We start from the raw sequence: 26,539 nt of genomic DNA on the forward strand, positions 1-26,539 counted from the left end.
GCTTCCCTTGATATATGCATATAAAAGTTAAATACAAATAAACTTAAAAGTAGAAATAAAAAAATAATTAAAAAAATGACTAACTTAGGAATTTTATTTATATTAGAGTCATTTAACTAAATATTATTTCTTGTCTACTTTAAATATATATATATATATATATATATATTATTCATTTTTGCTTCTTATACACTAAAGATCTGTTTGATGTGAATAATTACATATTAGATTTTTAAAAAATTAACTTATTATATTTTAAATAATATAAATTAAGAAACTAAAATTTTAAATAAATAATAAAATAATATTATATTTAAAATTATTCATAGAAAAAAGTAAATAAGCAATTTAAATTTTTTAAAAACATCACGAATAACTAAAATATTCTATTTTATTTGTTAGAATATAAATAAAGACATGATATATATTATATACAAATGGCAGAAATATCCTTGTAAGTAAATTATATTTATTTTGAAACGATAAAATTATATATTTATTAAATTATATAAAAAGACAAAACTATCCTTGTAATAAAATCTTAAATATTTTTTAAATTAATTATTAATATTTCATTTTTAAATTTAAGATCAAATTCTATTAATTATTTTTATATTTTAGATTATGTTTTATAAATTGTATTTATATTTATATTTTTTTATGTTTTAATTTTATATTTTAAAATTATATTTTATAAGGGTAATTGAACAAATTACTGTTCTTATCCTATACTTGTGATTTTTAATCCAACTTATATTTAAGATAGAAATTTCAACTAAAGAGATAAAATATGATAAATTTTTAAATTAATTTATCATATTCTGTTAATACATCAAACACTAAATTCAAGCGTAATACGTTGACTTATTACTATCATGTCTCTTAATCTCTTATCATGTCCATGAACTATACTCTTGTTGCGTTTTGTTTTCAAACATTTTGTAGACACTATTTTCAACCAAAATTTAAAATGTAGTTCATTGCATTATGAGGTACTAGCTCCTTTAGCTATACTCAAAATATATTGGTTTCTTTTTTCCCGAACCAAATCATGTTCATGTTGGTTGACGAGCTCTATTTATAAAATCTGATGTACTAATAGTATTATAATCGTACAAATTAATATTCTCCTTTAATGTCATTGTGACGGTATCTTTTGTAAATAATTAATTTGATTAGTTTTTTTTAAAGTCAATAATGTCACAATAATATAATGATATAATGTAATCAATATTTTGTTACAACATATTTGCAGCGACACAACTTATCTTGACATATCTAAATCTGTCAATTAATTATTAGAGTGAAATTTTACTTTACTTCCATAGTAAATTTTTCTTTCCAACATTTATATAAATTATTAATTTTTATTTAGCTAATCAATACGGAGAATGGATGTCGTACCACTTGTGATAGAAATACACATGTAACTTAATAAAATTCATAATTTTAATATATTTTGATTAAAATTATATATTTTTATTAATTATTTTGTTATATTTATAAATGTCAAAAATTGAGTCGCATAATCATTCAATTTAATTTAATTCAATCATGTGATTGGACTAATGATTCTACAGATTCAATAATTCAATTCGATCAATGACTGATGTCCAAGTCAGTTTTTAAAATATTAATTATTAGACTAATTATATATTGATTTTTATTTATTTGGAAGTACCAATCGTTTGGGAGTGTAATGTTAGATGATTGAGAATATGTAAAAAGTAGCTAGGTTAATAATAACAACAATAATAATGATAATAATAATATATGGGAATTTCATTTCAATTTAAAATAACATTTTCATGATACCAGTAGTTTGTTTTCTCGATATGGTTGTAGACCTATTAAAAGTCCGACCGGAAGTGAGTTTATAAATGTAGCGAGCTAAATAAAGCATGCGAATATTTTTTTAGTTGGGTTTTCTTAATTCCAACATAAAATAACAAACAACCCCGAAAGAAAAATTCTAAAAAATAGAAAGTCAAAGAGAAAAACACGTGGAGGAGAGATACATAAGGTGCACCACAATAGAAGTTGCGGATGAGAGACAAATTCGGCGAAACAAACTATTTATGATCCAAAAAAAGCTGTGAGAATTGCATATATAAAGGCAAGCCATTTGCAGGTGAAAAGCAGAAGAAGTAGAAGAATAAAAATCTATCTTCTTCCCATAAAAAAGATAAAGGAAGGAGATAGGAAAGGGTTGAATATAATTTCAACATATATATTCATTAAAAAAAATATAAAAAAAAAACTGTTGGTCTAAGGAAAAAAACACAAAAAATAAATAAATAATGGCTCGTGGGGCTATTTTAGGTTTGATGGTTTGCCTCATGGCAACAGCTGTGATGGGTGAAGACCCTTATGTCTACTACACATGGAACGTTACATATGGTACCATTGCTCCTTTGGGTACTCCTCAACAGGGAATTCTGATAAACGGTCAATTCCCCGGACCAGAGATTAACGGAACAAGCAACAACAACATTGTTGTTAATGTTTTCAACAACCTCGACGAGCCACTTCTGTTCACATGGAGTGGTATTCAACAAAGGAAAAACTCATGGCAAGATGGTACATTGGGAACCCAATGTCCCATTGCACCAGGAAGCAACTACACGTACAAATTCCAAGTTAAGGATCAAATTGGTAGTTACTTTTACTACCCAACCACAGGTCTCCAAAGAGCAGCCGGTGGTATCGGTGGTATTAGAGTCTACAGCCGTTTGTTGATTCCCGTTCCATATGCTGATCCCGCTGATGAATATTGGGTCCTCATTGGTGATTGGTTCGGTAAAAGCCACACCACATTGAAGAAATTCCTTGACAGTGGTAGATCCATGGGTAGACCTGATGGGGTCCACATAATGGGTAAATCTAACAGTGTTGAACCACTCTACACCATGGAGTCAGGTAAGACATACAAATACAGAATCTGTAACGTTGGTCTTAAGGACACACTTAACTTCAGGATCCAAGGTCACTCAATGAAATTAGTTGAAATGGAAGGGTCCCACACCGTTCAAAACATGTATGATTCCCTTGATGTCCACGTCGGACAATGCTACTCTGTTCTCGTAACTGCTGATAAGGAACCCAAGGATTATTACTTGGTTGCTTCCACACGTTTCACCAAAAATGTTTTAACTACCACAGCTGTTATCCGTTACTCTAACGGTGTGGGCCCTGCTTCCCCTATCATCCCACCTGCACCTGTGGGCTGGGCTTGGTCTTTGAACCAACTTCGTTCATTCCGTTGGAACTTGACCGCTAGTGCTGCTAGGCCCAACCCACAAGGTTCTTACCATTACGGTCAGATCAACATTACCCGTACCATCAAGCTTGTTAACACTGCTTCCAGGGTTAATGGAAAACTTCGTTATGCTATTAACGGTGTTTCTCATGTTGACTCTGAAACCCCACTCAAGCTCGCTGAATACTACGGTGTTGCTGACAAGGTTTTCAAATACGACATCATCTCTGATGATCCCCCTACTGTCATCACTGACATCACCTTGGCTCCTAATGTCATCAACGCCACTTTCCGTACCTTCATTGAAATCATCCTCGAGAACCCCACTAAGACCATTCAATCTTACAACCTAGATGGTTACTCTTTCTTCGCCGTCGCGTAAGTATTTCATTTCATTTTCTTATTTATTACTACCTTTAATTTGCTCTTAATTCTTAAATATTGGGTGTTTGTTTCTGTAGTGTTGAGCCAGGTAAATGGACACCAGAGAAGAGAAAGAACTACAACCTTTTGGATGGAGTGAGCAGACACACAATCCAAGTGTTCCCCAAGTCATGGGCCGCAATCATGTTGACTTTTGACAATGCTGGTATGTGGAACTTGAGGTCAGAAAACACTGAGAACAAGTACCTTGGCCAACAGTTATATATTAGTGTCTTGTCTCCTGAATTCTCCAACAGGGATGAGTACAACCTTCCAGATACTCAGCTTGTTTGTGGCATTGTCAAGGACTTGCCAAGGCCTGCAATTAAGTACACTTAAGAGCCTTACAATTTTATTTTCATCTTCTTGCATACTAGCTGATGTATCAACCAACCCTTTCCTATGTAGTATGTACAACCATGTACCTACAATATGTACACACAAAAAGTTATAAATGTAAAATTTTATCTCCTTCCTATTCATTTTGTATCTCTCTTTATCTTTCTCTTTTCATGCAAAAATTACTCGTAATTCAAATTTTAAAACCTAAACATCTTTTAAGATCAAATGCTATTAAAATTATGGATAATGTATACTGGTATATTTAGAGTAGGGATACTCTTCATTGTTTTAAAGAGATATACTATAATTGCTAATGTTTTTTGGGTAAAAAATTTACGCATTATTTTTGTTGTTGTCTATAAACGAGATAATATAACTACCATTAAAGTTTACGCATGTCTTGAATTTGAATGTATGACATTGTGCATGTGATCATTTACAATTTTAAATATTTTATTATTAACATTAAAAAAAAATGTTAATTGTTATATATTTACAATAAAGAAAAAAATAATGTGTCAACAATATCTAAACTTACCTCTCACTCTTCTATGTATGATCAATCTTTCTTGTGCAAATCCTTATTTTTATACATAGGTATATTTTTTTGTGCGAATCTTAACAAGATGGAGAAACATTCAGGCTCTCGGTGGAGAAGAAGATAGAGAATCATTTAAGAAGGAGAGAAAGGGTTTTCGATGAATAGAAACAGAACTATCAAAATGACTAAATTGTCCTTTAAGTATGTAGAAAACTACCAAATTGACTAAATTGTCCCTTAAGTATGTATACACGTATACATATATAAAAGATGACTTGCTACAAATACATCCGGACAAATACAATGATTTTATATTTTTTAAATAAATCTAAATCAAAATAAATTAAAACAAAAACAAATCTAACAATTAATAGCAGAAATTTTATGATCATCAGAAATTCAGTTTTATCTTCAAGTGTACTTTGAATTTCTGATGATCATAAAGTTTTATGTTTGTATAATTATCCTATCATATTTAAAAAATAGTTATTTTTATATTTTTGATTTTTTTCTTCTTCTTTGGTTTAGGAATGAGTGTTGACATTAACATTAATAATGAAGATATGTGTTTTGTTGGATACTACAACTATTCACACAATTCTCAAAGATAAAAAATAATTCTCTCATTTAGTAAAACGAAAAACTATGTTAATATCATATCTAACACTACAAATATGACGAAGTAAAAAAAATAGCTAAAATATATTTCTCACATTTTTTATAAGAGAAAAGAAGTTTTTAACAAGTGAAAAATTTAGATTGTAATATAAAAATAATTATAGATCTTAACAGATTTTACCATTTAAACATAATTATATAGCACACAGTTGTTGGATTTTTTTACATGTATATCATCTTTTTAAAAAAACTAATCAACATATCTCACGTTGATATTTGTATATAAAAATGCCTATAATAAGCTTGCATCCCCGCACCACATGAATGATGATGACGACTATATGAATGATGATTTTTTTATGTACACACTGGAATGCAACCATATGTTATCTTCTAATTTTCTTTTTATTTTTTAAAGGAATAACTGTTAATTTAATAAATAAAAAGTTAAAAAAACAAAATTTTATTAATAAAATACATTTAATAGAAGGAAAAAAATTAATGATGTGACAAAATAAATAACGTGTTGTGTTGTTTTAACACCTCAATTCTATTTTGGAGATAAATCTATATTATTTTAACAACTTTTTCCTTAAAAAAATCTATGTTATTTTACCAACTCCCTCCTATTTTAGAAATAAATATATGTTATTTTAACAATTATCTCCTATTTTATAGATAAAATTATATTATTTTAACAACTCTATCGTATTTTGCAAATAAAATAACAACTTAATTCTATTTTGTTAAGAACTCCCTCATATTTTTTTCTCTGGAGTTAATAAATAATAATAATAATAATAATAATAATAATAATAATAATAATAATAATAATAATAATAATAATAATAATAATAATAATAATAATAATAATAATAAAAACAAAAATAAATGCACAACAAGAAAATCTATTTGGTCAATAAATATTGAAAGCATTGATGGAGTCAATTTCTTTGATGATGAAAGTTTAGGGACTTATTGTTGGTATGAGATGCATGGATCTACCGGGTAGTTTTTTGTGTGTAAATAAAATGTCAACATTCTAACTATAGTCATGGGAATACGTAAGAGGAAGCACGCATTGTAAGGAAAGATAAGTGAGAGATGTTAACGGGGGAGTTTGAATGGTTAATAACACTAACCCAAATGTATATAACAACCCAAAAAGATAAGCAATGGGGGTAGTGTTCTCATCTTAACTCATTCCACTTACAAAAATAATATAAGGTATAGTAATTTAAAAAGAAGAAAAAAAGGAAAGAAATTCGAAAAAAGGAAAATATGGAGAGGGCAACGTTTTTGCTTTTGCTATGTCTCTTGGCTGGTACGATGTCAACGGTTAAGGGTGAAGACCCTTACTTCTATTTCACATGGAATATCACCTATGGTACAATCTCCCCTGCAGGTGTTCCTCAACAGGTTATTCTTATCAACAACGAATTTCCTGGACCCAACATCAACTCCACTAGTAACAATAACATCGTAGTTAATGTCTTCAACAACCTCGATGAGCCATTCCTTTTCACATGGTACCTACTAGTAATTTTTCAAACTTTTAAAAATCAGATAGATTAATAAATAAAATATAACAAATGTATGAATAATGAATTTACAGGGCTGGAATTCAGCAAAGGAAGAACTCATGGCAAGATGGTGTAGCAGGAACAAACTGTCCCATCCCAGTAGGATCAAACTTCACATACCATTTTCAAGTGAAGGATCAAATCGGTAGAAATAAAATAACAACTTAATTCTATTTTGTTAAGAACTCCCTCATATTTTTTTCTCTGGAGTTAATAAATAATAATAATAATAATAATAATAATAATAATAATAATAATAATAATAATAATAATAAAAACAAAAATAAATGCACAACAAGAAAATCTATTTGGTCAATAAATATTGAAAGCATTGATGGAGTCAATTTCTTTGATGATGAAAGTTTAGGGACTTATTGTTGGTATGAGATGCATGGATCTACCGGGTAGTTTTTTGTGTGTAAATAAAATGTCAACATTCTAACTATAGTCATGGGAATACGTAAGAGGAAGCACGCATTGTAAGGAAAGATAAGTGAGAGATGTTAACGGGGGAGTTTGAATGGTTAATAACACTAACCCAAATGTATATAACAACCCAAAAAGATAAGCAATGGGGGTAGTGTTCTCATCTTAACTCATTCCACTTACAAAAATAATATAAGGTATAGTAATTTAAAAAGAAGAAAAAAAGGAAAGAAATTCGAAAAAAGGAAAATATGGAGAGGGCAACGTTTTTGCTTTTGCTATGTCTCTTGGCTGGTACGATGTCAACGGTTAAGGGTGAAGACCCTTACTTCTATTTCACATGGAATATCACCTATGGTACAATCTCCCCTGCAGGTGTTCCTCAACAGGTTATTCTTATCAACAACGAATTTCCTGGACCCAACATCAACTCCACTAGTAACAATAACATCGTAGTTAATGTCTTCAACAACCTCGATGAGCCATTCCTTTTCACATGGTACCTACTAGTAATTTTTCAAACTTTTAAAAATCAGATAGATTAATAAATAAAATATAACAAATGTATGAATAATGAATTTACAGGGCTGGAATTCAGCAAAGGAAGAACTCATGGCAAGATGGTGTAGCAGGAACAAACTGTCCCATCCCAGTAGGATCAAACTTCACATACCATTTTCAAGTGAAGGATCAAATCGGTAGTTACTTCTACTACCCCAGCTTAGGTATGCACAGAGCAGCCGGTGGTTTCGGAGGCCTCCGCGTAAACAGCAGGTTACTCATTCCCGTACCATACGCCGATCCCGAAGACGATTACACCGTCTTAATCGGTGACTGGTACACCAAAAGCCACACCGCCCTCGCAAAATTACTCGACAGCGGGCGTTCCCTCGGAAGACCACAAGCTGTTCTTGTGAACGGCCAAGTCGCTAAAGGTGATGGTTCCGACAAACCACTCTTCACAATGAAGCCAGGAAAAACCTACAAATACAGAATCTGCAATGTTGGTCTTAAAAACTCTCTCAACTTCAGAATCCAAGGTCATCCAATGAAGTTAGTTGAATTTGAAGGGTCCCACACCGTTCAAAACAGTTACGATTCACTTGATGTCCACTTGGGCCAATGTTTTGGTGTTCTCGTAACTGCTGATAAAGATCCTAAAGATTATTACATGGTTGCTTCAACCCGTTTCACTAAATCAATTGTCACTGGTAAAGGTATTATCCGTTATACTAACGGTAAAGGCCCAGCTTCACCTGAACTACCCGAAGCTCCAGTGGGCTGGGCTTGGTCTTTGAACCAATTCCGTTCTTTCCATTGGAACTTGACCGCTAGTGCTGCAAGGCCTAACCCACAAGGTTCTTACCATTACGGACAGATCAACATTACCCGAACCGTTAAACTCATTAACAGTGTTAGCAGAGATAATAGTAAACTCCGTTATGCACTTAACGGAATCTCCCACGTGGACCCCGAAACCCCACTTAAACTCGCTGAATATTTCGGAATTGCTGAAAAGGTCTTCAAATACGACAGTATTCCTGATATGCCACAAAGCGTTCCAAGCAGTGTTACGTTGCAACCCAATGTTCTTAATTTCAAGCACCGCACTTTCATTGAGATCATTTTTGAGAACCATGAGAAAAGTGTTCAGTCTTTTAATTTGAATGGATACTCATTCTTTAAAGTAGCGTGAGTATATAGTATTATTTTATTAATTAATGTTACATTTTATTTTATGCAATGAATTAAACTAATGTTACATTTTATTTTATGTGGCACACAGCATTGAGCCAGGGACGTGGACACCGGAGAAAAGAAAGTGCTACAACTTGCTTGATGCAGTGAGCAGACACACAGTTCAAGTGTTTCCAAAATCATGGGCTGCAATAATGTTGACATTTGACAACGTTGGAGTATGGAATTTGAGGTCAGAGCTTGCTGAGAATCGTTACTTGGGACAACAATTGTACATAAGTGTGATAACACCAGAACGTTCACTTAGGGATGAGTACAACATTCCTGAGAATAGCTTGCTCTGTGGACTTGTTAAGGGTCTGCCAAAGCCTCCATCATATGTCTAATTTAATTCATTGCTTAATTCTTTTTTAAGTTATATTTGTAACATGTAACTAGCATTCCCCTGAAAAGTCCCTAAGCTAAAGTTGAGCTAGGAATTTTGTAACAGGGTGAAGTCGAGAATAACTAGGACTTTTTGAAGCATTATTAGAATCATGTTGTTGATCAATTTGGATCAACTTTTTAGGTATTCCATTACATTTTTGTACTTTCAGTTGGTGTCTTAATCCTACAATTTTATCCATAAAGTTGTACTCCTTTCCTTTTATCTATTATTGATTTTTCATAAATATTCATAGAAATGGTTCCTTTTTTTTTTTTGAGAGGATATACATGGTTTCTTATAATTTAATCTTATTATTAAAGAATATATAATTTCTTCAAAAAAAAAATTAAAGAAGATATAATTGAAGTCTAAAGTTTTATTCAAAAAAGGAAATTGGATTTAATTCAAAAAATAAAATTGGGTTTGGTTTTGCTGGAAAAGATACCGAAATATTTGTAAGCTTATGTCCAACACTTCTCATTTATATATATAGAAAAAATATTTATAAGCTTCTATGTGTGATGTTTATTTTATATGTAATATAATTTAATATTTTAAATAAAAAAATCCCCAAATCAAGTTGGGGTGTTGCCTTCACTAGCAGAACACAGCTCCGTCCCTGATTAGATATAGTGTTACAATATATTTATTTTTTGTATTTAACTACTAAATATTCAAATTTTAGTAATTTCAAAAGAAAATAGTGTTGTTCAAAAAAAAAACCACAATTCCATAAAAAAAAAAAAAAAAAAAAAAGTTATAATGAGTATCGTTTAATGCATCAGTTAAATGAACAAATATAAAAATATTGCGTTGAAAAGCAGGGTATTCAATCTTTTAAATATAACATTGATTTATATTAGACATATTTTTAAATTACAAAAATTAAGAAAGTTAACTATAAAATTCAATTTGTTATTAATTTAGATTATTTTGTTGGTTTATTCTCAAAGAGAGAGATAATTTATAATTTTACTGTAGTATTTATTTCCTATTATAGAGAAAAAAATTAAACATAGATTAATAAAAAAATATTTAATAATTTTGAAAAAGTGAAAAGAGTCTATCAATAGTGTTCAATATTTAGGAACATAGAAGGATGTAGTATTCAATAACATGTATAAGTTTCATTTTACCACGTTTTCCCGAACACACACACAACGGAATCAATATCCTTACGTGTTTTGGTCGGTAAAAGTAATTTTACTATTTTTTTTTAAGTGTTTCTTCTTCGATCTCCTGTGTTTTTAAAAATGCATAAAAATATATATTTATATTGTTATCGTATAAAATACACCTTTGAATTAACTAATTCAGATAAAATTTTGAAATTTTTAAAAAACTGAAGAAAAAAAAAACTTTCATCTTTTTCTATGCAGGTTTGACTATAAGTTTAAAGAAAAATTCACTACAGATTTGGTCAAACACCACATCTATTATTACAATAGACACCACTATAAGGAGAACACTTAATTGCATTTCTTTATATGATTTTTTTATGATTCTTTACTTAATCTAACTATAATTTTTTCAAATTTAGATTTTCTCAAAGTTTATTATAATCATAAAAAGTGTATTTTATGTTAAAAGCCATAGAAAAGCACCCCAAAAAATACAACTAACTTATTTCCAATATATAATACAGTTACAGGATATGTCAGTAATAGTTCCATCTTTTTTGTTTAGGTTAAAGTTAAAATGCTATATCTAAATCTTTAAAAGAGTAACCTGTAATTTAAAGGAATAAATTATAAACAAAGTTTATTATTAAAAAAAAAAATACTATAACCTGGATTCATTATCAATTATTATCAATTTCTTCCTCTAGAATAAAATATAAATAAATAAAATATTTAAAAAATTGATACTTTCTCATTCTCATATAGGAATATATCAATTTTTCAAATACTCTTTTATTTGTATTTTATTTTGGAGATAAATTCATAAGAAGGTTAGCATTGTCGAAACCTCTCTGGGCTAAATTTCCTTGAACAATAAACTCCCTTCCGACAGAAGTAGTAGTAGCACCAGGCATAATATTCCAAGATACAATCCAATTCATGTATCAAAGATATAGTCACATTCATGTTCATACCAAACAGATGCGCCCCTAGTGCCCAGAGAAAATAAAGAATCAACCAAAATTGGATTTCCTACAAATCCTTACACTGCCTGCAGACGCCTGATTTGCTGCTCGATTACTTCCAAAATTCTTCCGATTTGATTCCCTCGCAATTCTTGAACCAAACTACACCAATTCATACATATATATACTATTAATACAAAGACAAATCAATCACTATGCAAAAGAGTTGTAAATTGTAATTAGGCTGCAAGCTAAATAAATGTGCCCACTTTTAAATAAATTATAGACGGTTATTTGCCAGTGGCGTTACATCCTCTAGGAATTATCTCCTTATAAACAACTTTGTAAGAAAAATGTAACTTATTTTCACTACACTATTATATAGGCAGTCCAGCACTCTTAAAGTTCTATCGGTATCCCAAGAATCACTAGCAACACTTTTTCTCAAACTCTTGCTGCTAAATCCTTTATTATTGGGTGAATGAGTCTCCTTCAATGATCTAAACCTACTCTCCATAATAGTGTATCAATGAGTCTGTGGCCATGCCAACATGTCTCATACAAACATAAGATAGTCAATGAATAATCTTCTGTTTACACCGTGTTCTCGGTATGCACGTGAAAAGGCAATATTAAAAAATAAAATAAAGATATCATAGAAACGGATGGATTTCGAACTTTACTGTTCATTTCACATTAAGCAAAATTCTGAAGTGTAAAGTCTCAGGGCACACCTGGATTGCGCGTTTGGGAAGAACTGCTGCTTCATATAATCCAAGCAATTCTGCAACCTGCAAAAAATATATTAACCATGAGATTTGAGTTTATGAATCCTTTTTATATGTTAGATCTTGAGACAGAAAAGGAGTTAATTTTGGTCAAATAAAAGATGTATAAAATATTGCAAATTCTACGGTGAATCACTTTAATAGATGGTCCGCGATAGTATAACACTTAAAAATCCCCTAAAACTCCAACGACGATTCACGGTACCTGTCAGAAGTAGAAGCACACAGTCCTCCACATCCTAACGAGGATAGTGTGTTTCTACTTCCAAAGAGCAACATCAGTTATTGATGGTATTTCAATTGATTTTCAAGTGTTGGTCCACCATAGAACCCACCATAAAATCTAGCTCTTTCCAATGGAACTTCAAACTCACATGGCATGAATTCATTTCAGGCAACAGTACCAGTTTCTTCAAGTCCTTATATTCATGACTCCTAAGATATATAAGCATGTATTACCAAAACTCAAATTACTAGTTTGAATCAGCTGAGTTAAGGTGTAAAGATTTTTTATTGGTAAATGATAGTATTCCCTCCGTCCCATAATATAAGCAAAAATAAATCAAAGAAAGTAGATGTATGTCGTTCAAATTTTAAACCATATCCACTTTCTTTGATCTATTTTTGCTTATATTATGAGACAGATTGGAGTATATTAGTTGTCATGTTACTATTTTCTCTTTCACCAAAGTTTGACCTCTCATCCTTGAAAAAAGTCTTGAGAAAGTATTGCTGAGTCAGCCAATAAATGGTCAGACAAGCTGTAAATTATACATTAAAAAATTTATCGCAGTAGAAAACAAGTAAAGAAAACCACTCAAATGTCAACAACATTACCTCTCTTAAAATCTTTTTATCACCAATGCCACTAGGTTGATCAAGGTTGGCAACCTCCCACAATGGAATGTCGAGTAAAACCCTTATAACATCTTCATCCAAGAATGGAAATCTAGCCTAAAGAAAAATACAAACCAAAAGAATGATAAGTAACTATAAGATTAACAAATTTGGGATCAATACCAACTCTTGCTATAATTTGAACATTACCTCCTTTCCATTATCAGCAATACATCTATCATCTCTCCCTAAATTTCTTTTCCAAATTCTTTGCATGTCGAGTTTCATTTCCTCATGTAGCCCCAGCCAACTGATTAAGGTATATTATACCATCAGAATGTATTAAAAGATAATGCACATGCACTCATAGACTCATAGTTCAGAAATCAGTACTATTAAGTTAACACCCGGATAACCTAAGCATTTTGGAATGCTCCTCCTCTAAGTCAAAGTATATCAAACTACCACATAAAATACAACGACCAAATTGTCAATCAAAAACTTAGTCAGATAAGTATTTTAGAACCAAAACCCCTATTAATTTTTGTTGGTCAAAGATACAAGTGCTGTCAATCGGGTCCTTAAAATACTCTAGTTATCAATTTAGTCTCTCTCTAATGTAAAGATTCATAAATTTTAGCCCCTCAATCAAGCCAACTCTCATCAAACTAGTCCCTAAATTAGGATTCCATTACATTCATTCCTCTAATCCAACAAAGAAAGACTATGACATTTTGAATAATTAAGAAACTGAAATGATGATTAAAAGAATTAGGATGAAAGTAATAATGCATGTATCTTTGGAGGACGAATGAGGGGTTTATCGATAGTTTTAAAAATACAGTGAGCTGAATAATATTTCAGAGCCGAGGTAATTTAATTAAAGCCACAGATTGTGCAGTATGGTTCATATCATAGTTTTATTTGCGCCATATGTTTCTTTCCTGCGGAAAGGTACATTGATTAGCATTTATATCCACGTCTTCTAAAATTTAATCGGTCAACACTAAAGAAAAGATGAAAGAAAGAAATTACACTGACATATGTATACATACAACTTGACAATTATAAGACCCAAGCTAATGTGGAAAACGAAAATAAAGTTTTATTCAACTCAACAAAGAAAGAGCAGAATATTATCGCTTGTAAGTTGTTAAATATATGTATAACAATAAAATATGATTAAACATTACCATAGTAACAATACCTTCCTCGTCTAAAACTTGTTCTATGCCTCCCATAACCAGCACACTGTTCATCAGCGCCAGAACCAACAAGGAGAATCCTTGCATTGGACTTATACTTAATCCGTGCATGAATGCCATTATTATCATCTTCATCAAACACCCATCCATCACCACCAGATGCGAGCCATAAAGCTATTCCAATATTAAGGTCCTGGAAAGATATGTGCAAACCAATCATCAAATTACCTAAAGGTAGTGATAAGACTAATAGCCCTAAGCCTACTACTAGAAATGTATATCAGAGGGGAAATAGGAGAGTTTGGTTGAAAACTTCCTAATGTAACACATGTCTAAAAGTTAGTTAGGCAGTTAGTGGTTGAAAACTTCCTAATGTAACACGTGTCTAAAAGTTAGTTAGGCAGTTAGTGAATAAATGAACTATAAGAAGGAATAGTTGTTAGAAATTGAGGAGTTTTTGGGTGATAACGGAATTTCTGGTTGTGGAACCAGCAAGGTCGTGGGACCTATTGTAACCATTCTTCTTCTATTCAATTCAATAAAATTCTTTTTGTTCTTCCTAGCAGAATCACTCTGATTCTGATTAGGTTGATTGATTCATTGTTCAATTCCCTTTCTTTGTTAATTCCAGTGGTTGTATCACTGGTATCAGAGCACCGTTTCTAGTGCCTGAGGGAGTGGATCCACCACCAACCAATCGCTGCCGCAATCGTCTATGGTCTCTACCAGAAGAATGGCACGAAACGATGAGAGTTGGACTCAAGAGATGGAGGAGCTGAAGCAAGATCGCGAGAGAATGAGATTGCGATTGGAGCTTAACGAAGCTCGAATGCAGAAAACCGAAGAGCTGTTATCGGCGATAGCCAACAAATTGGGGATAAACGGAAATGGACACTCGCGGGAGGGTGGAAGCGAAAGTGAGAATGAAGGAGAGAGTCATCAGCGGAGTTTGAATCCAAATTGTTGGAGAAGATTGGAAATCCCTATTTTTTTTGGGGACGACGCGTACGGGTGGACCCAGAAATTGGAGCGGTACTTTGCAATTAGAGGCGTGACAGCAGAGGAGAAGATGCAAGCCACAATCATTTCCTTGGAGGGCAAAGCTCTTAGTTGGTATCAATGGTGGGAAGGTTGCAACCCTAATCCAACTTGCTGAAGTGAAATTGTATGATTTGGCTACTCTGTCAGAATTAATTCAAAAAGCTATATTAGTGGAACAGAAGAATCTGGTGTTATTAAAGAAGAATAGTGGAACATAATCTAGATCCTATAGCTCATATAAACCAAATTCTTATAGTAAGATGGTGACCCTGGAACCCCAGACTGCAGTAAATAAACAGAGAGAGGGCTCTTCCATGGGCAGTGTGAATAATACCATCAGACCAAACTTAGATGCGGAAAGTTCTAGAACAAGAGGAGATTATAAAAAACTGTCCAGTGTTGAGATGAAAGAAAAAAGAGAAAAAGGGTTGTGCTTTAGATGTGATGAACCCTTCAGTAGAGAACATGTGTGCAAAAATAAACAGCTGAGGATGTTGCTTTTAGCTGAAGAGGAAGATGAAGAACCAGAAAATAAGACTTGAGTCAGGTGGACTCTTCCAACTCATTACAGTTATCCATGTATTCCATGACTGGGTTGACATCTACTAAGTCTTGGAAGGTGAGGGGAAACATAGAAGAGATACCTGTAGTCATTCTCATTGACTGTGGAGCTTCCCACAACTTTATTTCCAAGCAGTTAGTGGAGAGGTTACAACTACAAGTAGCAGAAACTCCAGTGTATATGGTTGAAGTGGGAGATGGACATAAAGTAAAGGGCAAAGGGAAATGTGCGAAGCTAAAATTCTGCATGCAAAAATTAGAGGTAATTCAAGATTTCTATCTTTTCAGTTTGAAAGGAGTAGACTTAGTTCTTGGGCTAGATTGGTTGGCTGGGTTGGGAGAGGTGAAGGCAGATTTTGGTAAGATGGAGTTGACCGTGAAAAAAGGGAATTCAGTGATCACTATCGCAGGGGATCCAGCTTTGACCAAAACTGAACTATCTTATGGTGCCCTTATGCAAGTATTGTTGAAGGAGGGTGAAGGATTATTGTTGCAGTGTGATAATGATCAAGGCAGGCGGCAGCAACAACACCAAATTCCAGAGATGATTGAGGAAATACTACAGCAGTTTCAGGAAGTTTTTCAGAATCCTCAAGGGCTACCTCCCTCTAGAAGGCATGATCACGCCATCCATCTGAAAGAAGGTACTGAAATTCCAAACTTAAGGCCTTACAAATGTCCACACTACCAGAAAACTGAAATAGAGAAGTTAGTATTGGAAATGCTCGACGCTGGAGTGATTAGACCGAGTATAAGTCCCTATTCTAGTCCTATCCTTTTAGTGAAAAAGAAGGATGGAGGTTGGAGATTTTGTGTAGACTATAGGGCTCTTAACAAAATTACCATTCCTAACAAATTCCCCATTCCTATTATTGAAGAGTTATTAGATGAATTAGGGGGGGCACAGGTGTTTTCTAAGTTGGATCTCAAATCAGGGTATCACCAAATCAGGATGAAAACAGAGGATGTTGAAAAAACAGCATTTAGGACTCATGAGGGACACTATGAGTTCCTTGTAATGCCCTTTGGATTAACTAATGCTCCATCTACTTTTCAAGCCTTGATGAATGACATCCTAAAACCTTATTTGAGAAAATTCACATTGGTGTTCTTTGATGACATACTAGTCTACAGCACTGATATGAAGGCTCATGCACAACATTTGCAACTAGTTCTGGACATATTGAAACAGAATGATCTAAAAGCCAATCTAAAAAAATGTAGTTTTGGGCAGTCCAGTTTAGAATACTTGGGCCATATCATCTCAGGAGAAGGAGTGGCAGCTGATAATTCCAAGGTTGAAGATATGAAGTCTTGGCCTACACCTACCAACATCAAAAGCCTAAGGGGTTTCTTAGGGCTGACTGGTTACTACAGAAGATTTGTGCAAAACTATGGTAGAAAAGCCAAACCGCTCACTGATTTACTAAAAAAAGATGCATTTGTTTGGTCACCTGAAGCTAGTTATGCTTTTGAGGAATTGAAGACTGCTATGGTGAACTTACCTATGCTGGCTGTACCTGATTTCAATAAGCAATTTATAATTGAAACAGATGCTTCCAGCAAGGGGTTGGGAGCTGTACTAATGCAAGAAGGGTGACCTCTAGCTTTTTGGTGTAAAGGATTGTCTACTAGATCTCAACAAAAGTCCGTGTATGAAAGAGAATTAATGGCGCTGGTTCAAGCCATTCAGAAGTGGAGACACTATTTGATGGGAAGACACTTCATTGTAAAGACAGACCAGAAAAGTCTTAAGTTTCTCACTGAGCAGAGATTATTTTCAGATGAACAATTCAAATGGGCAGTCAAGCTTATAGGGTTAGATTTTGAAATTCAGTACAAGCCAGGGGCTGAAAATTCGGCGGCAGATGCTCTTTCAAGAAAGATGATGTATTCAGTGATTTCAGTTTTATCTGTGGATGAAAAAGATACTTGGATTCAGGAATTACAACAAGAATCTAAGTGGATGCAAATGATGCAAGATCTGATCATTAACCCTACGGCACATCAGAACTTTGAGTTGAGAAAAGGAGTGCTTTATTACAAAGGACGACTAGTTCTTTCTAGGCTGTCTAACAGAATCCCTATTATCATTGCTGAATGCCATGAAACACCTATGGGAGGCCACTCTGGATACTTCAGAACTTACAAAAAAGTTGCTACATTTCTGTACTGGGAAGGCATGAGGGCAGATATTAAGAGCTTTGTTGATAAGTGTGAAGTTTGCCACAGAAATAAGTACTCGACACTCACTCCTGCAGGATTATTACAACCGCTCCCTATTCCTCAGCAAGTTTGGATGGATATTTCATTAGACTTTATTGGTGGATTACCTAAAGTTAGAGGAAGGGATACCATTCTAGTAGTGGTAGATAGGCTCACTAAGTATGCCCATTTTTTTGCTTTGGGACATCCTTACTCAGCCAAGGATGTAGCTGCGGTGTTTGTGAGAGAAATAGTGAAGCTGCATGGGTTTCCAACCACCATTGTTTCTGACAGAGACCCCTTGTTCTTGAGCCATTTCTGGAAAGAGTTGTTCAAGCTGGCTGGAACTCAATTAAAAATGAGTACTTCCTATCATCCTCAGTCAGATGGGCAAACTGAGGTAACAAATAGATGTCTAGAAACTTATCTGCGATGCTTTGTAGGTCCTAAGCCTAAGAAGTGGTTAGATGGGTTGCACTGGGCAGAATTTTGGTTTAATTCCAATTACAATAGTTCAGCTGGGATGACTCCTTTTCGTGCCTTATATGGTAGAGACCCTCCTAGTTTACTAAAGGCTGGAGCTATACCTTCTAAAGTAGAAGAAGTCAACAGATTAATGTTTCAGAGGGATGCTATTCTTGAAGAATTGAAGTTGAACTTGACTAAAGCCCAAAACCAAATGAAACAGAATGCAGACAAGCACAGAAGGGTTGTTGAATTTCAGATAGATGATTGGGTCTATCTCAAATTACAGCCCTATAAGTTCAAATCGTTGGCCAATAGACCTTATGCTAAGTTGTCCCCCCGCTTCTATGGCCCTTATCAAATTAGTAGCAAGATTGGCCCAGTGGCTTACAAGTTAATCCTCCCTAGTCATGCTAAAATTCACCCGGTCTTTCATGTATCTTTGTTGAAGAAAGCATTGAAGCCACACCAGCAGCCTCAACCACTTCCACCTATGTTAAATGAAGAATTAGAGTTGGAAGTGACCCCAGAAGCCATATTGGATAGCAGAGAGGACAAGCAGGGTTACTTAGAGGTGCTAGTTAAATGGAAAGATCTTCCTCAGCATGAGTGTACCTGGGAATTGGCAGCAAACATTCAAGAGAATTTTCCTGATTTCCAACTTGAGGACAAGTTAGTTCTTTTAGGGGGGGGTAGTGATAAGACTAATAGCCCTAAGCCTACTATTAGAAATGTATATCAGAGGGGAAATAGGAGAGTTTGGTTGAAAACTTCCTAATGTAACACATGTCTAAAAGTTAGTTAGGCAGTTAGTGGTTGAAAACTTCCTAATGTAACACGTGTCTAAAAGTTAGTTAGGCAGTTAGTGAATAAATGAACTATAAGAAGGAATAGTTGTTAGAAATTGAGGAGTTTTTGGGTGATAACGGAATTTCTGGTTGTGGAACCAGCAAGGTCGTGGGACCTATTGTAACCATTCTTCTTCTATTCAATTCAATAAAATTCTTTTTGTTCTTCCTAGCAGAATCACTCTGATTCTGATTAGGTTGATTGATTCATTGTTCAATTCCCTTTCTTTGTTAATTCCAGTGGTTGTATCATATGTGCAAACCAATCATCAAATTACCTAAAGGTGTTTGTAAACTTAGCTATAGGCTTTTCAGTCAGAAATTTCAGTGGATCTAGCACTAAACTGAAGATGATTCTAATCAATAGAAAGATATGCTTTTCTAACAGTGACATCTGCAGTGGGTTGGTTATTCAAATCAACTTACTAAATCAGATATGTTCATGCAAGTGACAGAACTAAAACAGTAAATTAATGGTCCAGAGGATTAATTAGTACCATGTAGGTGCTTGCAGGATTTATGAGTGACATAACATGACTAGTTTCAAACCCCAAGTCTGACAAGTAAGCATCAATCTCCACAAGTCTCCACCTGCACTTTTGACATAAATCATGTGCAATAGATGCATGGTCACAACAATATAATTACAAAAGACTCAAGCAGATTGGCAAATGATATATATAAAGAGCTAACAATGGAAAAGACATGCAACTAATAATTCTGCAGGAAAAGTTTATCACAGAAATATCCAATATTCCAATCTGATAATAAATGAAATATTTCCTCTCTTTTTCAATACTTCATCCAAAAATAAATAAAATTCAATATCATATGGCGTAAATTTATAATTACTCAATATGCACTTTCTTATAGACTTCGTTTTCGTATACAACAATTTAATATTGAAAAGCTAACCAAAAAGTAGTCAAATTTGACATTTAAGAAAAGGTTTTTTTTACAAAGCAACAAGAAATATATGAGGTAAACATGGACTGCGTACCTTCTGGATGGTGCAACTCTTTTCAGTTCTTTCAACCCTGCCTTGGCAGATTTTCTATCAGGAGCTAATTCACCATCAAAGCTTACATTAAGTAGATCAATTTCATCTGCCAATTTAAAAAAGGTTAGACATTCAGCTCATCTGAAGGTTCCTAAAATAAATCATATAAACTATACGAACTCAACCAGTCCTACTTTAGGTTATTCAACACCAAACAAGGAATTTGTTACATAATAATACTATTCATATGATTTAATCAATGGAAATGACTTAAACATTTTTGGGATGGGATAGTTGATTTGTGACATGGTACCAAATACTCTGACCAATTGACCACACAATCTAGAAGTTGACCCTTCTTACTCCCATTCTTCTAAATAAAGATTTAAGGTTCAGCATGTGCATTGTCTCTGCTTCAATTCCAAAGGGCTCTTCGTAAGGGGGCATATTAGGTATAAAACATTCATGTGCTTTCATCCAACAGCTTAAAGTTCTAGTATAGTTGGTTCGTGACATAACTATTTAAGATTGTGTAATATAATCAACATATAAGAAGGTAACTTAAACTTATTCGGGAGTACTCACAACTGGGGTCCAGGCATTGATCCAATAATGCTGCAAGTATCATAGAATCCAGCCCACCAGAGAAAAGAATTGCAACAGGAACAAATTTCTCGTGTCTGATACCAGATATCACTTCCTAAGCAATCAAATCCAAATAGTTCAATCATGAGTCATGACAAATATAAATGACAATGACTGAAAGAAAACAAGGTCAGGTCTAGAATAAGTTCTTGCTGAAGAGATAGAAGCCAATGAGTATATAAACATTCATGTGCTTTCAGTCATGTGCAAAAATTTGGGAAAACACATGAAGTTATGATAATTTGTTTCAGAACTTAGTACTGTGGCAGTCTTGAAATATTTAGTTGAGCATACTTGAATAAGCATTATCTCTAGTAACAAAAAGCTGCAAACTTTCAAATTTTCACCTTTTGTTTTTAAAAATTTCAAGAAACACATTCATTACAATGTTTTTTAGATAAATAAAAAATAAGATGAGCTATAACTTGACAATATGATTATGAAGGTAAAAGTAAACACATGAAGTTATGATAATTTGTTTCAAAACTTAGTACTGTGGCAGTCTTGAAATATTTGGTTGAGCATACTTGAATAAGCATTATCTCTAGTAACAAAAATATGGAAACTTTCAAAATTTCACCTTTTGTTTTTAAATATTTCTAGAAACACATTCATTACAATGTTTTTTAGATAAATAAAAAATAAGATGAGTTATAACTTGACAAGATGATTATAAAGGTAAAAGTAAAATGCAGCTTCATTAGATAATAAAATTCTTGCTTTTTCCCCTCCACTTCCCATTATTCCTGTTCAATACCCCATTGTCTTATCTTTTAGCCATCTATATCATTGATCTGTATCACGTTCTCTTAGGTTTTATATTTACTTCTATACATATACAACCACTATGTTGTCCATCTCATATAGCGGCGTGGAGCGCCTAACCCTAAAAATGGGATAGCGGGATGACTGCTATTGTGAGGGCCAAAAAACAGTACATAAACTAAACATAAAATACAAAGAGTATACAAAAATACTAAAACAAATAGCAAAATACAAAAAGTTAAAAGGGGTAATCATACTTAAATCCAACATCAAAATCAAGTTCTAATAGTAATTAAAATCATGTTATAATAGTAATAGTAATCAACAAAAGAGAGAACAAAGCAGAAGAAATAGAGTAGACAAAACAGCAGGAGCGGAGCATAGTAGGGACATAGGGGGGCTGCGGCCACCCAAAAAAAAATATAGGTAAAGTGACTATAATGTCCTGATTAAATCTAAAAAATTACAACACTACCTAAACCTAATTCAGTTTTCTCTTTCTTCCTCTCTCATCCAGCCGCATTTCTCTCTCCCTTTTGCTTACAAGTTACAACCTTCCTCTCTCCCTCCTCCATAATCAGCAACCTTCCTCTCTCCCTCCTCCATAATCAGATTCACGACGAAAAACGCGCGGCCACTCTGCCAGATTACGAATCACGAATCGCTCCTCTGCCCGCCGCGGGCCTGCGGCCGCCTCTGCCTGATTGTCTCTGTGGCGGTGGTCGTCCGTCGCTCTCACCTCTCTGTTCGCCTCTCTATTTTGTCAGTTCTGATTTTTGTTAGTCAGTTTTTATTTGGAATTCGGATTTCTATTTTGTTAGTTTTGATTTTGTTAGTGCAGCTTTTTGCTAATGTTGTTCAATTAGGATGAAATTTAAAGTTTATTTTGTTAGTGTTGAGTTTGGAGCTTTGATTTGGAGTTTTGATTTAGAGTTTTAATTAGAAGTTAGTGCTGATTTTTGTTTAGAGTTTTTGTGTTGCACATAAGCTGTGTTGATTTTATGTTTATATAAAGTGTTTGAGTTTTTTTGTTGCAAATAAAGTGTTTGATTTTATGTATATATAAAGTGTGAGTTTTTTTGTTGCATAGAAGGTGTTTGAGTTTTGTTGCATTTTTGTTTGAGTTTTTGTGTCCATATAGAGTGTTTTAGTTTTTTTTTTGCAAATAAATTGTTTTATATTTCTTAAATTGATTGATTTAGATAAGTTTGTGAGAATGAAGAAGAGTAAAAGAATTGACTAACTTAGATAAGTGTTTTATGTTGCATATAAGGTTCGGATATTTTTATGTCGGTCACCCCAAGTTTATCGGTCAAGCTCCGCCACTGCAAAACAGAGTAACAGATAGAACGAAAACAACACAGCAAGAACATAACGATGCTGAACAGAGCCAAAACGGAACAGAACAATGTTGAACGGAGCAAGAAAATAACGAAAATTACAGAGCAAGAAAGATGGCGGCATAGCAAAAATGAAACAGAGGAAGAACGAAAACGGTTTCTTTTTCACGATGCTGAACCAACCCCTTCGTGGGTTTATAATAATAAAAAATTAGAGCTTAAGTGGGTGTGAAATGACCCAGACACCCTTAATGAAGAATACAAAAATTAAAAAAGCCTGCATTTTTTAAAAAGCCCTAGAGTGGGTCTGATAGCAAGTCAGGCTAGGATAGCGGGTTGCAGTGATAGCGGGATCGTGACGGGGAGCGCCGCTACCATGAAACGCATTTTCCCAGTCGTTGGCGTCGCAGTCAGCCCCTCCACTGCACCAGGATAGCGGGATTGCAACGAGATTGACAACATAAAGACACAACAGTTGAAGTTGTTGTCTTGTGACTAAAAGGTAACAGACTCACAAGTTTGAGTAGTGGAATCATGAAGCTAGTAAAGAATTTAATATAAGACTTGAATTATTCAGCCCAAAACTGTTTGACATCCCAAAGTTGAAAATATCTTATCAACATCATACAAACCGATGACGACACATAATACCTTTGATGTTAGCCATAAATTATAAGAGGTATTCATCTTAACCGCAGCATACAAATACAAGATTTGTCATCCAGTTTCAATTGAGTTGCATACCTGATAAATAGTATACAATGATGTACGCCGTATGACAGATTCCTTTAAAACATTTAGCAACATATGTGCTCGCATTGGAATTGCAGTTTGAGTTGAGTCTGTGTAATGAAGACAAAATTGTTACAGCCTCTGAAACTTAAAAGCTACAACAGAATTGTCAAATAATGCTAAAGGCACTAGAATGTACGGGAATTGCAATTAAGTATTTGAATAAATAAATGGAGCATTATGGCACTATCATGTGGTAATCACCTGCTTCATATTGAACTGTCTCTAAAGAAGCTGAATGTACATCTTGTTGCCTCCTAGAAAACTTATGGTTGGATGTTTGCAAGTTTTCAGAGCTAGGTTCAATGGAAAATCTCTCCCACTTGATAAGTTCCTTTAATATTGAGTTTGTATATTCATGTATCTGAACATCGCCGACCAGATATCCGTTTGAATTTGAAGCATCCATGTGCATACTATATATTCCACATGGTAGCTCTTCCCAGTAACTACGAAATTCAATTCCATTATGAGCTTCATTTTCTGCAGCAGATTAATATTATTAAGTCCAATTGTTATAATTGTATGTCTAATCATTGAGGGAATTCGAATGAGTAAGATAGGACTAGTCGTGAATGAGATGGTTATAGAGGTAGGCTATGCTGTATATAAATTATAGGAAAGGATAGAGGGAGACTATCTAATGATATAAGAAAGTATTGCAGCCTTAGGGCAGGGAGGAGCCAGCCCCCAAAAATATGCAACGTTGTTCCGTAATCAAGGAACTTCTTTATTCTTTTAATAAGATTTAATATACCAAGTTCTCATCAACTAGTTGCAGCTGCAGTTGCAGAGCTATTATCTTGGAGCTATGTATGGGTATTGCAATTTGAAGATGATTCCAAATTTTGACAGAGAGAAATTTTGGTGGCTAATCAATGCAAATTTTTTAGGCCAATTAAATTGTGGAGATAAGCAGCGTCAACTAAGAAGGCATGAAATCTCCTAAAAACAGTTATACACTTTCCTGTTCTTTACTCATAACAACATACCCACCAATGTCAAAATGATAATGAGTACATAGTTTACGGTACATTCTGGCTAGCACTGAATTAGAATAACTGTAAGTTGTTTACTAAATGGCAATAGGTTCTATTCAGATCACTCTAGCTCACAGAAATTTAACCACAAGAGCAAGGCAACGGTAGTTGTTTCATGTATTACATACCAGGGGCCTGCTGAGCTGGAGAAACTGGCGACACAGAAGAAAGAACAAATGTTGAATCGTTTTCTGTAGGCCAGTGAACAAGGAGGCTCCGCCTACCAAATGCATCTCGTCCAAACCAAAGGGTCCTTGAACTTTCCTGCAATAGAAAAGGAAAGAAGCACTACCACCAATGACCCCACAAAGAAAGCAAACACACTACACTAAAGTTGGACACACGGAAACTTACCACTCGGAGTTACCTGCCAATAGACGATAGCCCATGGTCCTTTAATTGTACTCAGAACATCTGTAATAGAACCTTTCCCACATTTAACACAGTAACCGGTCAAACAAGAACCACATGAGCAACAACCTTCAAGTGTCTTCATCAGAAACTCGGCATCGTTGCAATCACTAGCAAGTTCAAGTCCTCCAAAAATCTCACCTAAAGAGCAAAACAAAAACAAACAAAATTAAAATCTAAAACATCTTATTGTAAATCATTCACACAAAGAGATAGACAAATTCACACATTTCGACCCTTTTTTTGTAAACAACTTAATTAAGCCCTTTATCATATAAATACTTATGTATAAGCTATTTCTATAACACAAGCTAAAATAAAATCAAGCTATTATCATATAAGCTATAAGCTGTTTCCATAAGCTATTTTGGAAACCTTATAGAAATAAGCTTAAAACAACTTATGGACATAAGTTAGTTTCATCTCAAAAAGTCTCACAAGTGCTTATATCGGTAGAATGTAGATAAGCTCAAATATATCAATCCAAACTGAAGTTAAATAGCGCAAACATGAAGCACTCATGACAAACCTATGCCCATTGTTAAATATTGATATCGTGTTTTAACATGGCCAAAACAATAAAACACTAAAAATCTAAAATCAGAGGCAATTGAATTAAGCACAAACCATTATAAACTAGAATGTTTCGAGAAGCATCCACTAAGGGCTGAACAAGCGGAACAGTTCCCCTAAGCTGCAGAGTTGCGCCGATGAATTGAAGTTCGCCGTCAGCGTCTTTGTTTTCAGAACATAATAACGTATCATCATCATGGTGTTGTATGAAGGATGAAATTTGGTATTCACATGAAACGTTGTGTTGCAGGATAACTTTCTTGACACCTAAGCTATCAGGACCCCTTCTCCGCAGTGCTGCTTTCAGTTCATCTAAACAGAGCAACAACTGCACCAAATCACAAAGTAAAAAATAACTAAATAAAAGAGAAAAATGGTGTTAGTTGTAACTAATTTGTAAGGTTGGAGTTTATGAAATTAGGTGGTTACATTTTCGGATTGGCGATGTGAGGATGTTGAAACGAATGGTGTAGATGAGATGTGAATTCGAATGCCTGAGACAGTCAACGCGATTCCACACATCTCTCTCTCTCTCTCACTGCTTCTCAGCTTCGGGGCAGTGGCAGGGAGGGAATGTGGTTTTCGTAGGGTTTTTTATTTGAGAGTTTGCTCCCTGGTTA

The 26,539-nt window shown here is 33.9% G+C and overlaps 3 protein-coding genes across 4 annotated transcripts; 2 read left to right on the forward strand and 1 right to left on the reverse strand.

The window, feature by feature from the left end:
* Positions 1-2,140: 2,140 nt before the first annotated feature.
* On the forward strand, positions 2,141-4,164 carry LOC101514053 (L-ascorbate oxidase homolog). Its single transcript, XM_004505296.4, has 2 exons — positions 2,141-3,637; positions 3,721-4,164. The coding sequence occupies exons 1-2, from the start codon at positions 2,301-2,303 to the stop codon at positions 4,019-4,021; spliced, it is 1,638 nt and encodes a 545-aa protein (XP_004505353.1). The 5' UTR covers positions 2,141-2,300; the 3' UTR covers positions 4,022-4,164.
* A 3,167-nt stretch (positions 4,165-7,331) lies between these two features.
* Positions 7,332-9,519, forward strand: LOC101514709 (L-ascorbate oxidase homolog). Its single transcript, XM_004505298.4, has 3 exons — positions 7,332-7,691; positions 7,778-8,884; positions 8,979-9,519. The coding sequence occupies exons 1-3, from the start codon at positions 7,444-7,446 to the stop codon at positions 9,274-9,276; spliced, it is 1,653 nt and encodes a 550-aa protein (XP_004505355.1). The 5' UTR covers positions 7,332-7,443; the 3' UTR covers positions 9,277-9,519.
* A 1,756-nt stretch (positions 9,520-11,275) lies between these two features.
* On the reverse strand, positions 11,276-26,512 carry LOC101515034 (uncharacterized). 2 transcript variants are annotated; one of them, XM_004505299.4, is made up of 14 exons: positions 26,349-26,508; positions 25,974-26,247; positions 25,303-25,487; positions 25,064-25,199; positions 24,100-24,378; positions 23,848-23,945; positions 20,939-21,053; positions 20,354-20,459; positions 19,851-19,944; positions 14,236-14,426; positions 13,239-13,338; positions 13,029-13,145; positions 12,138-12,194; positions 11,276-11,565 (listed from the first exon to the last, which is right to left on the reverse strand). In XM_004505299.4, the coding sequence occupies exons 1-14, from the start codon at positions 26,439-26,441 to the stop codon at positions 11,452-11,454; spliced, it is 1,959 nt and encodes a 652-aa protein (XP_004505356.1). In that variant the 5' UTR covers positions 26,442-26,508; the 3' UTR covers positions 11,276-11,451. The 2 variants fall into 2 exon arrangements, 1 of the variants encoding a protein (XP_004505356.1); XR_001144124.3 differs by lacking the exons at positions 11,276-11,565; positions 12,138-12,194 and having other exon boundaries at positions 14,222-14,426; positions 26,349-26,512.
* Between the last annotated feature and the right edge of the window lie 27 nt (positions 26,513-26,539).

The sequence above is a fragment of the Cicer arietinum genome, chromosome 6, assembly GCF_000331145.2.
Source record: "Cicer arietinum cultivar CDC Frontier isolate Library 1 chromosome 6, Cicar.CDCFrontier_v2.0, whole genome shotgun sequence".
Classification (NCBI taxonomy): Eukaryota; Viridiplantae; Streptophyta; class Magnoliopsida; order Fabales; family Fabaceae; genus Cicer; species Cicer arietinum.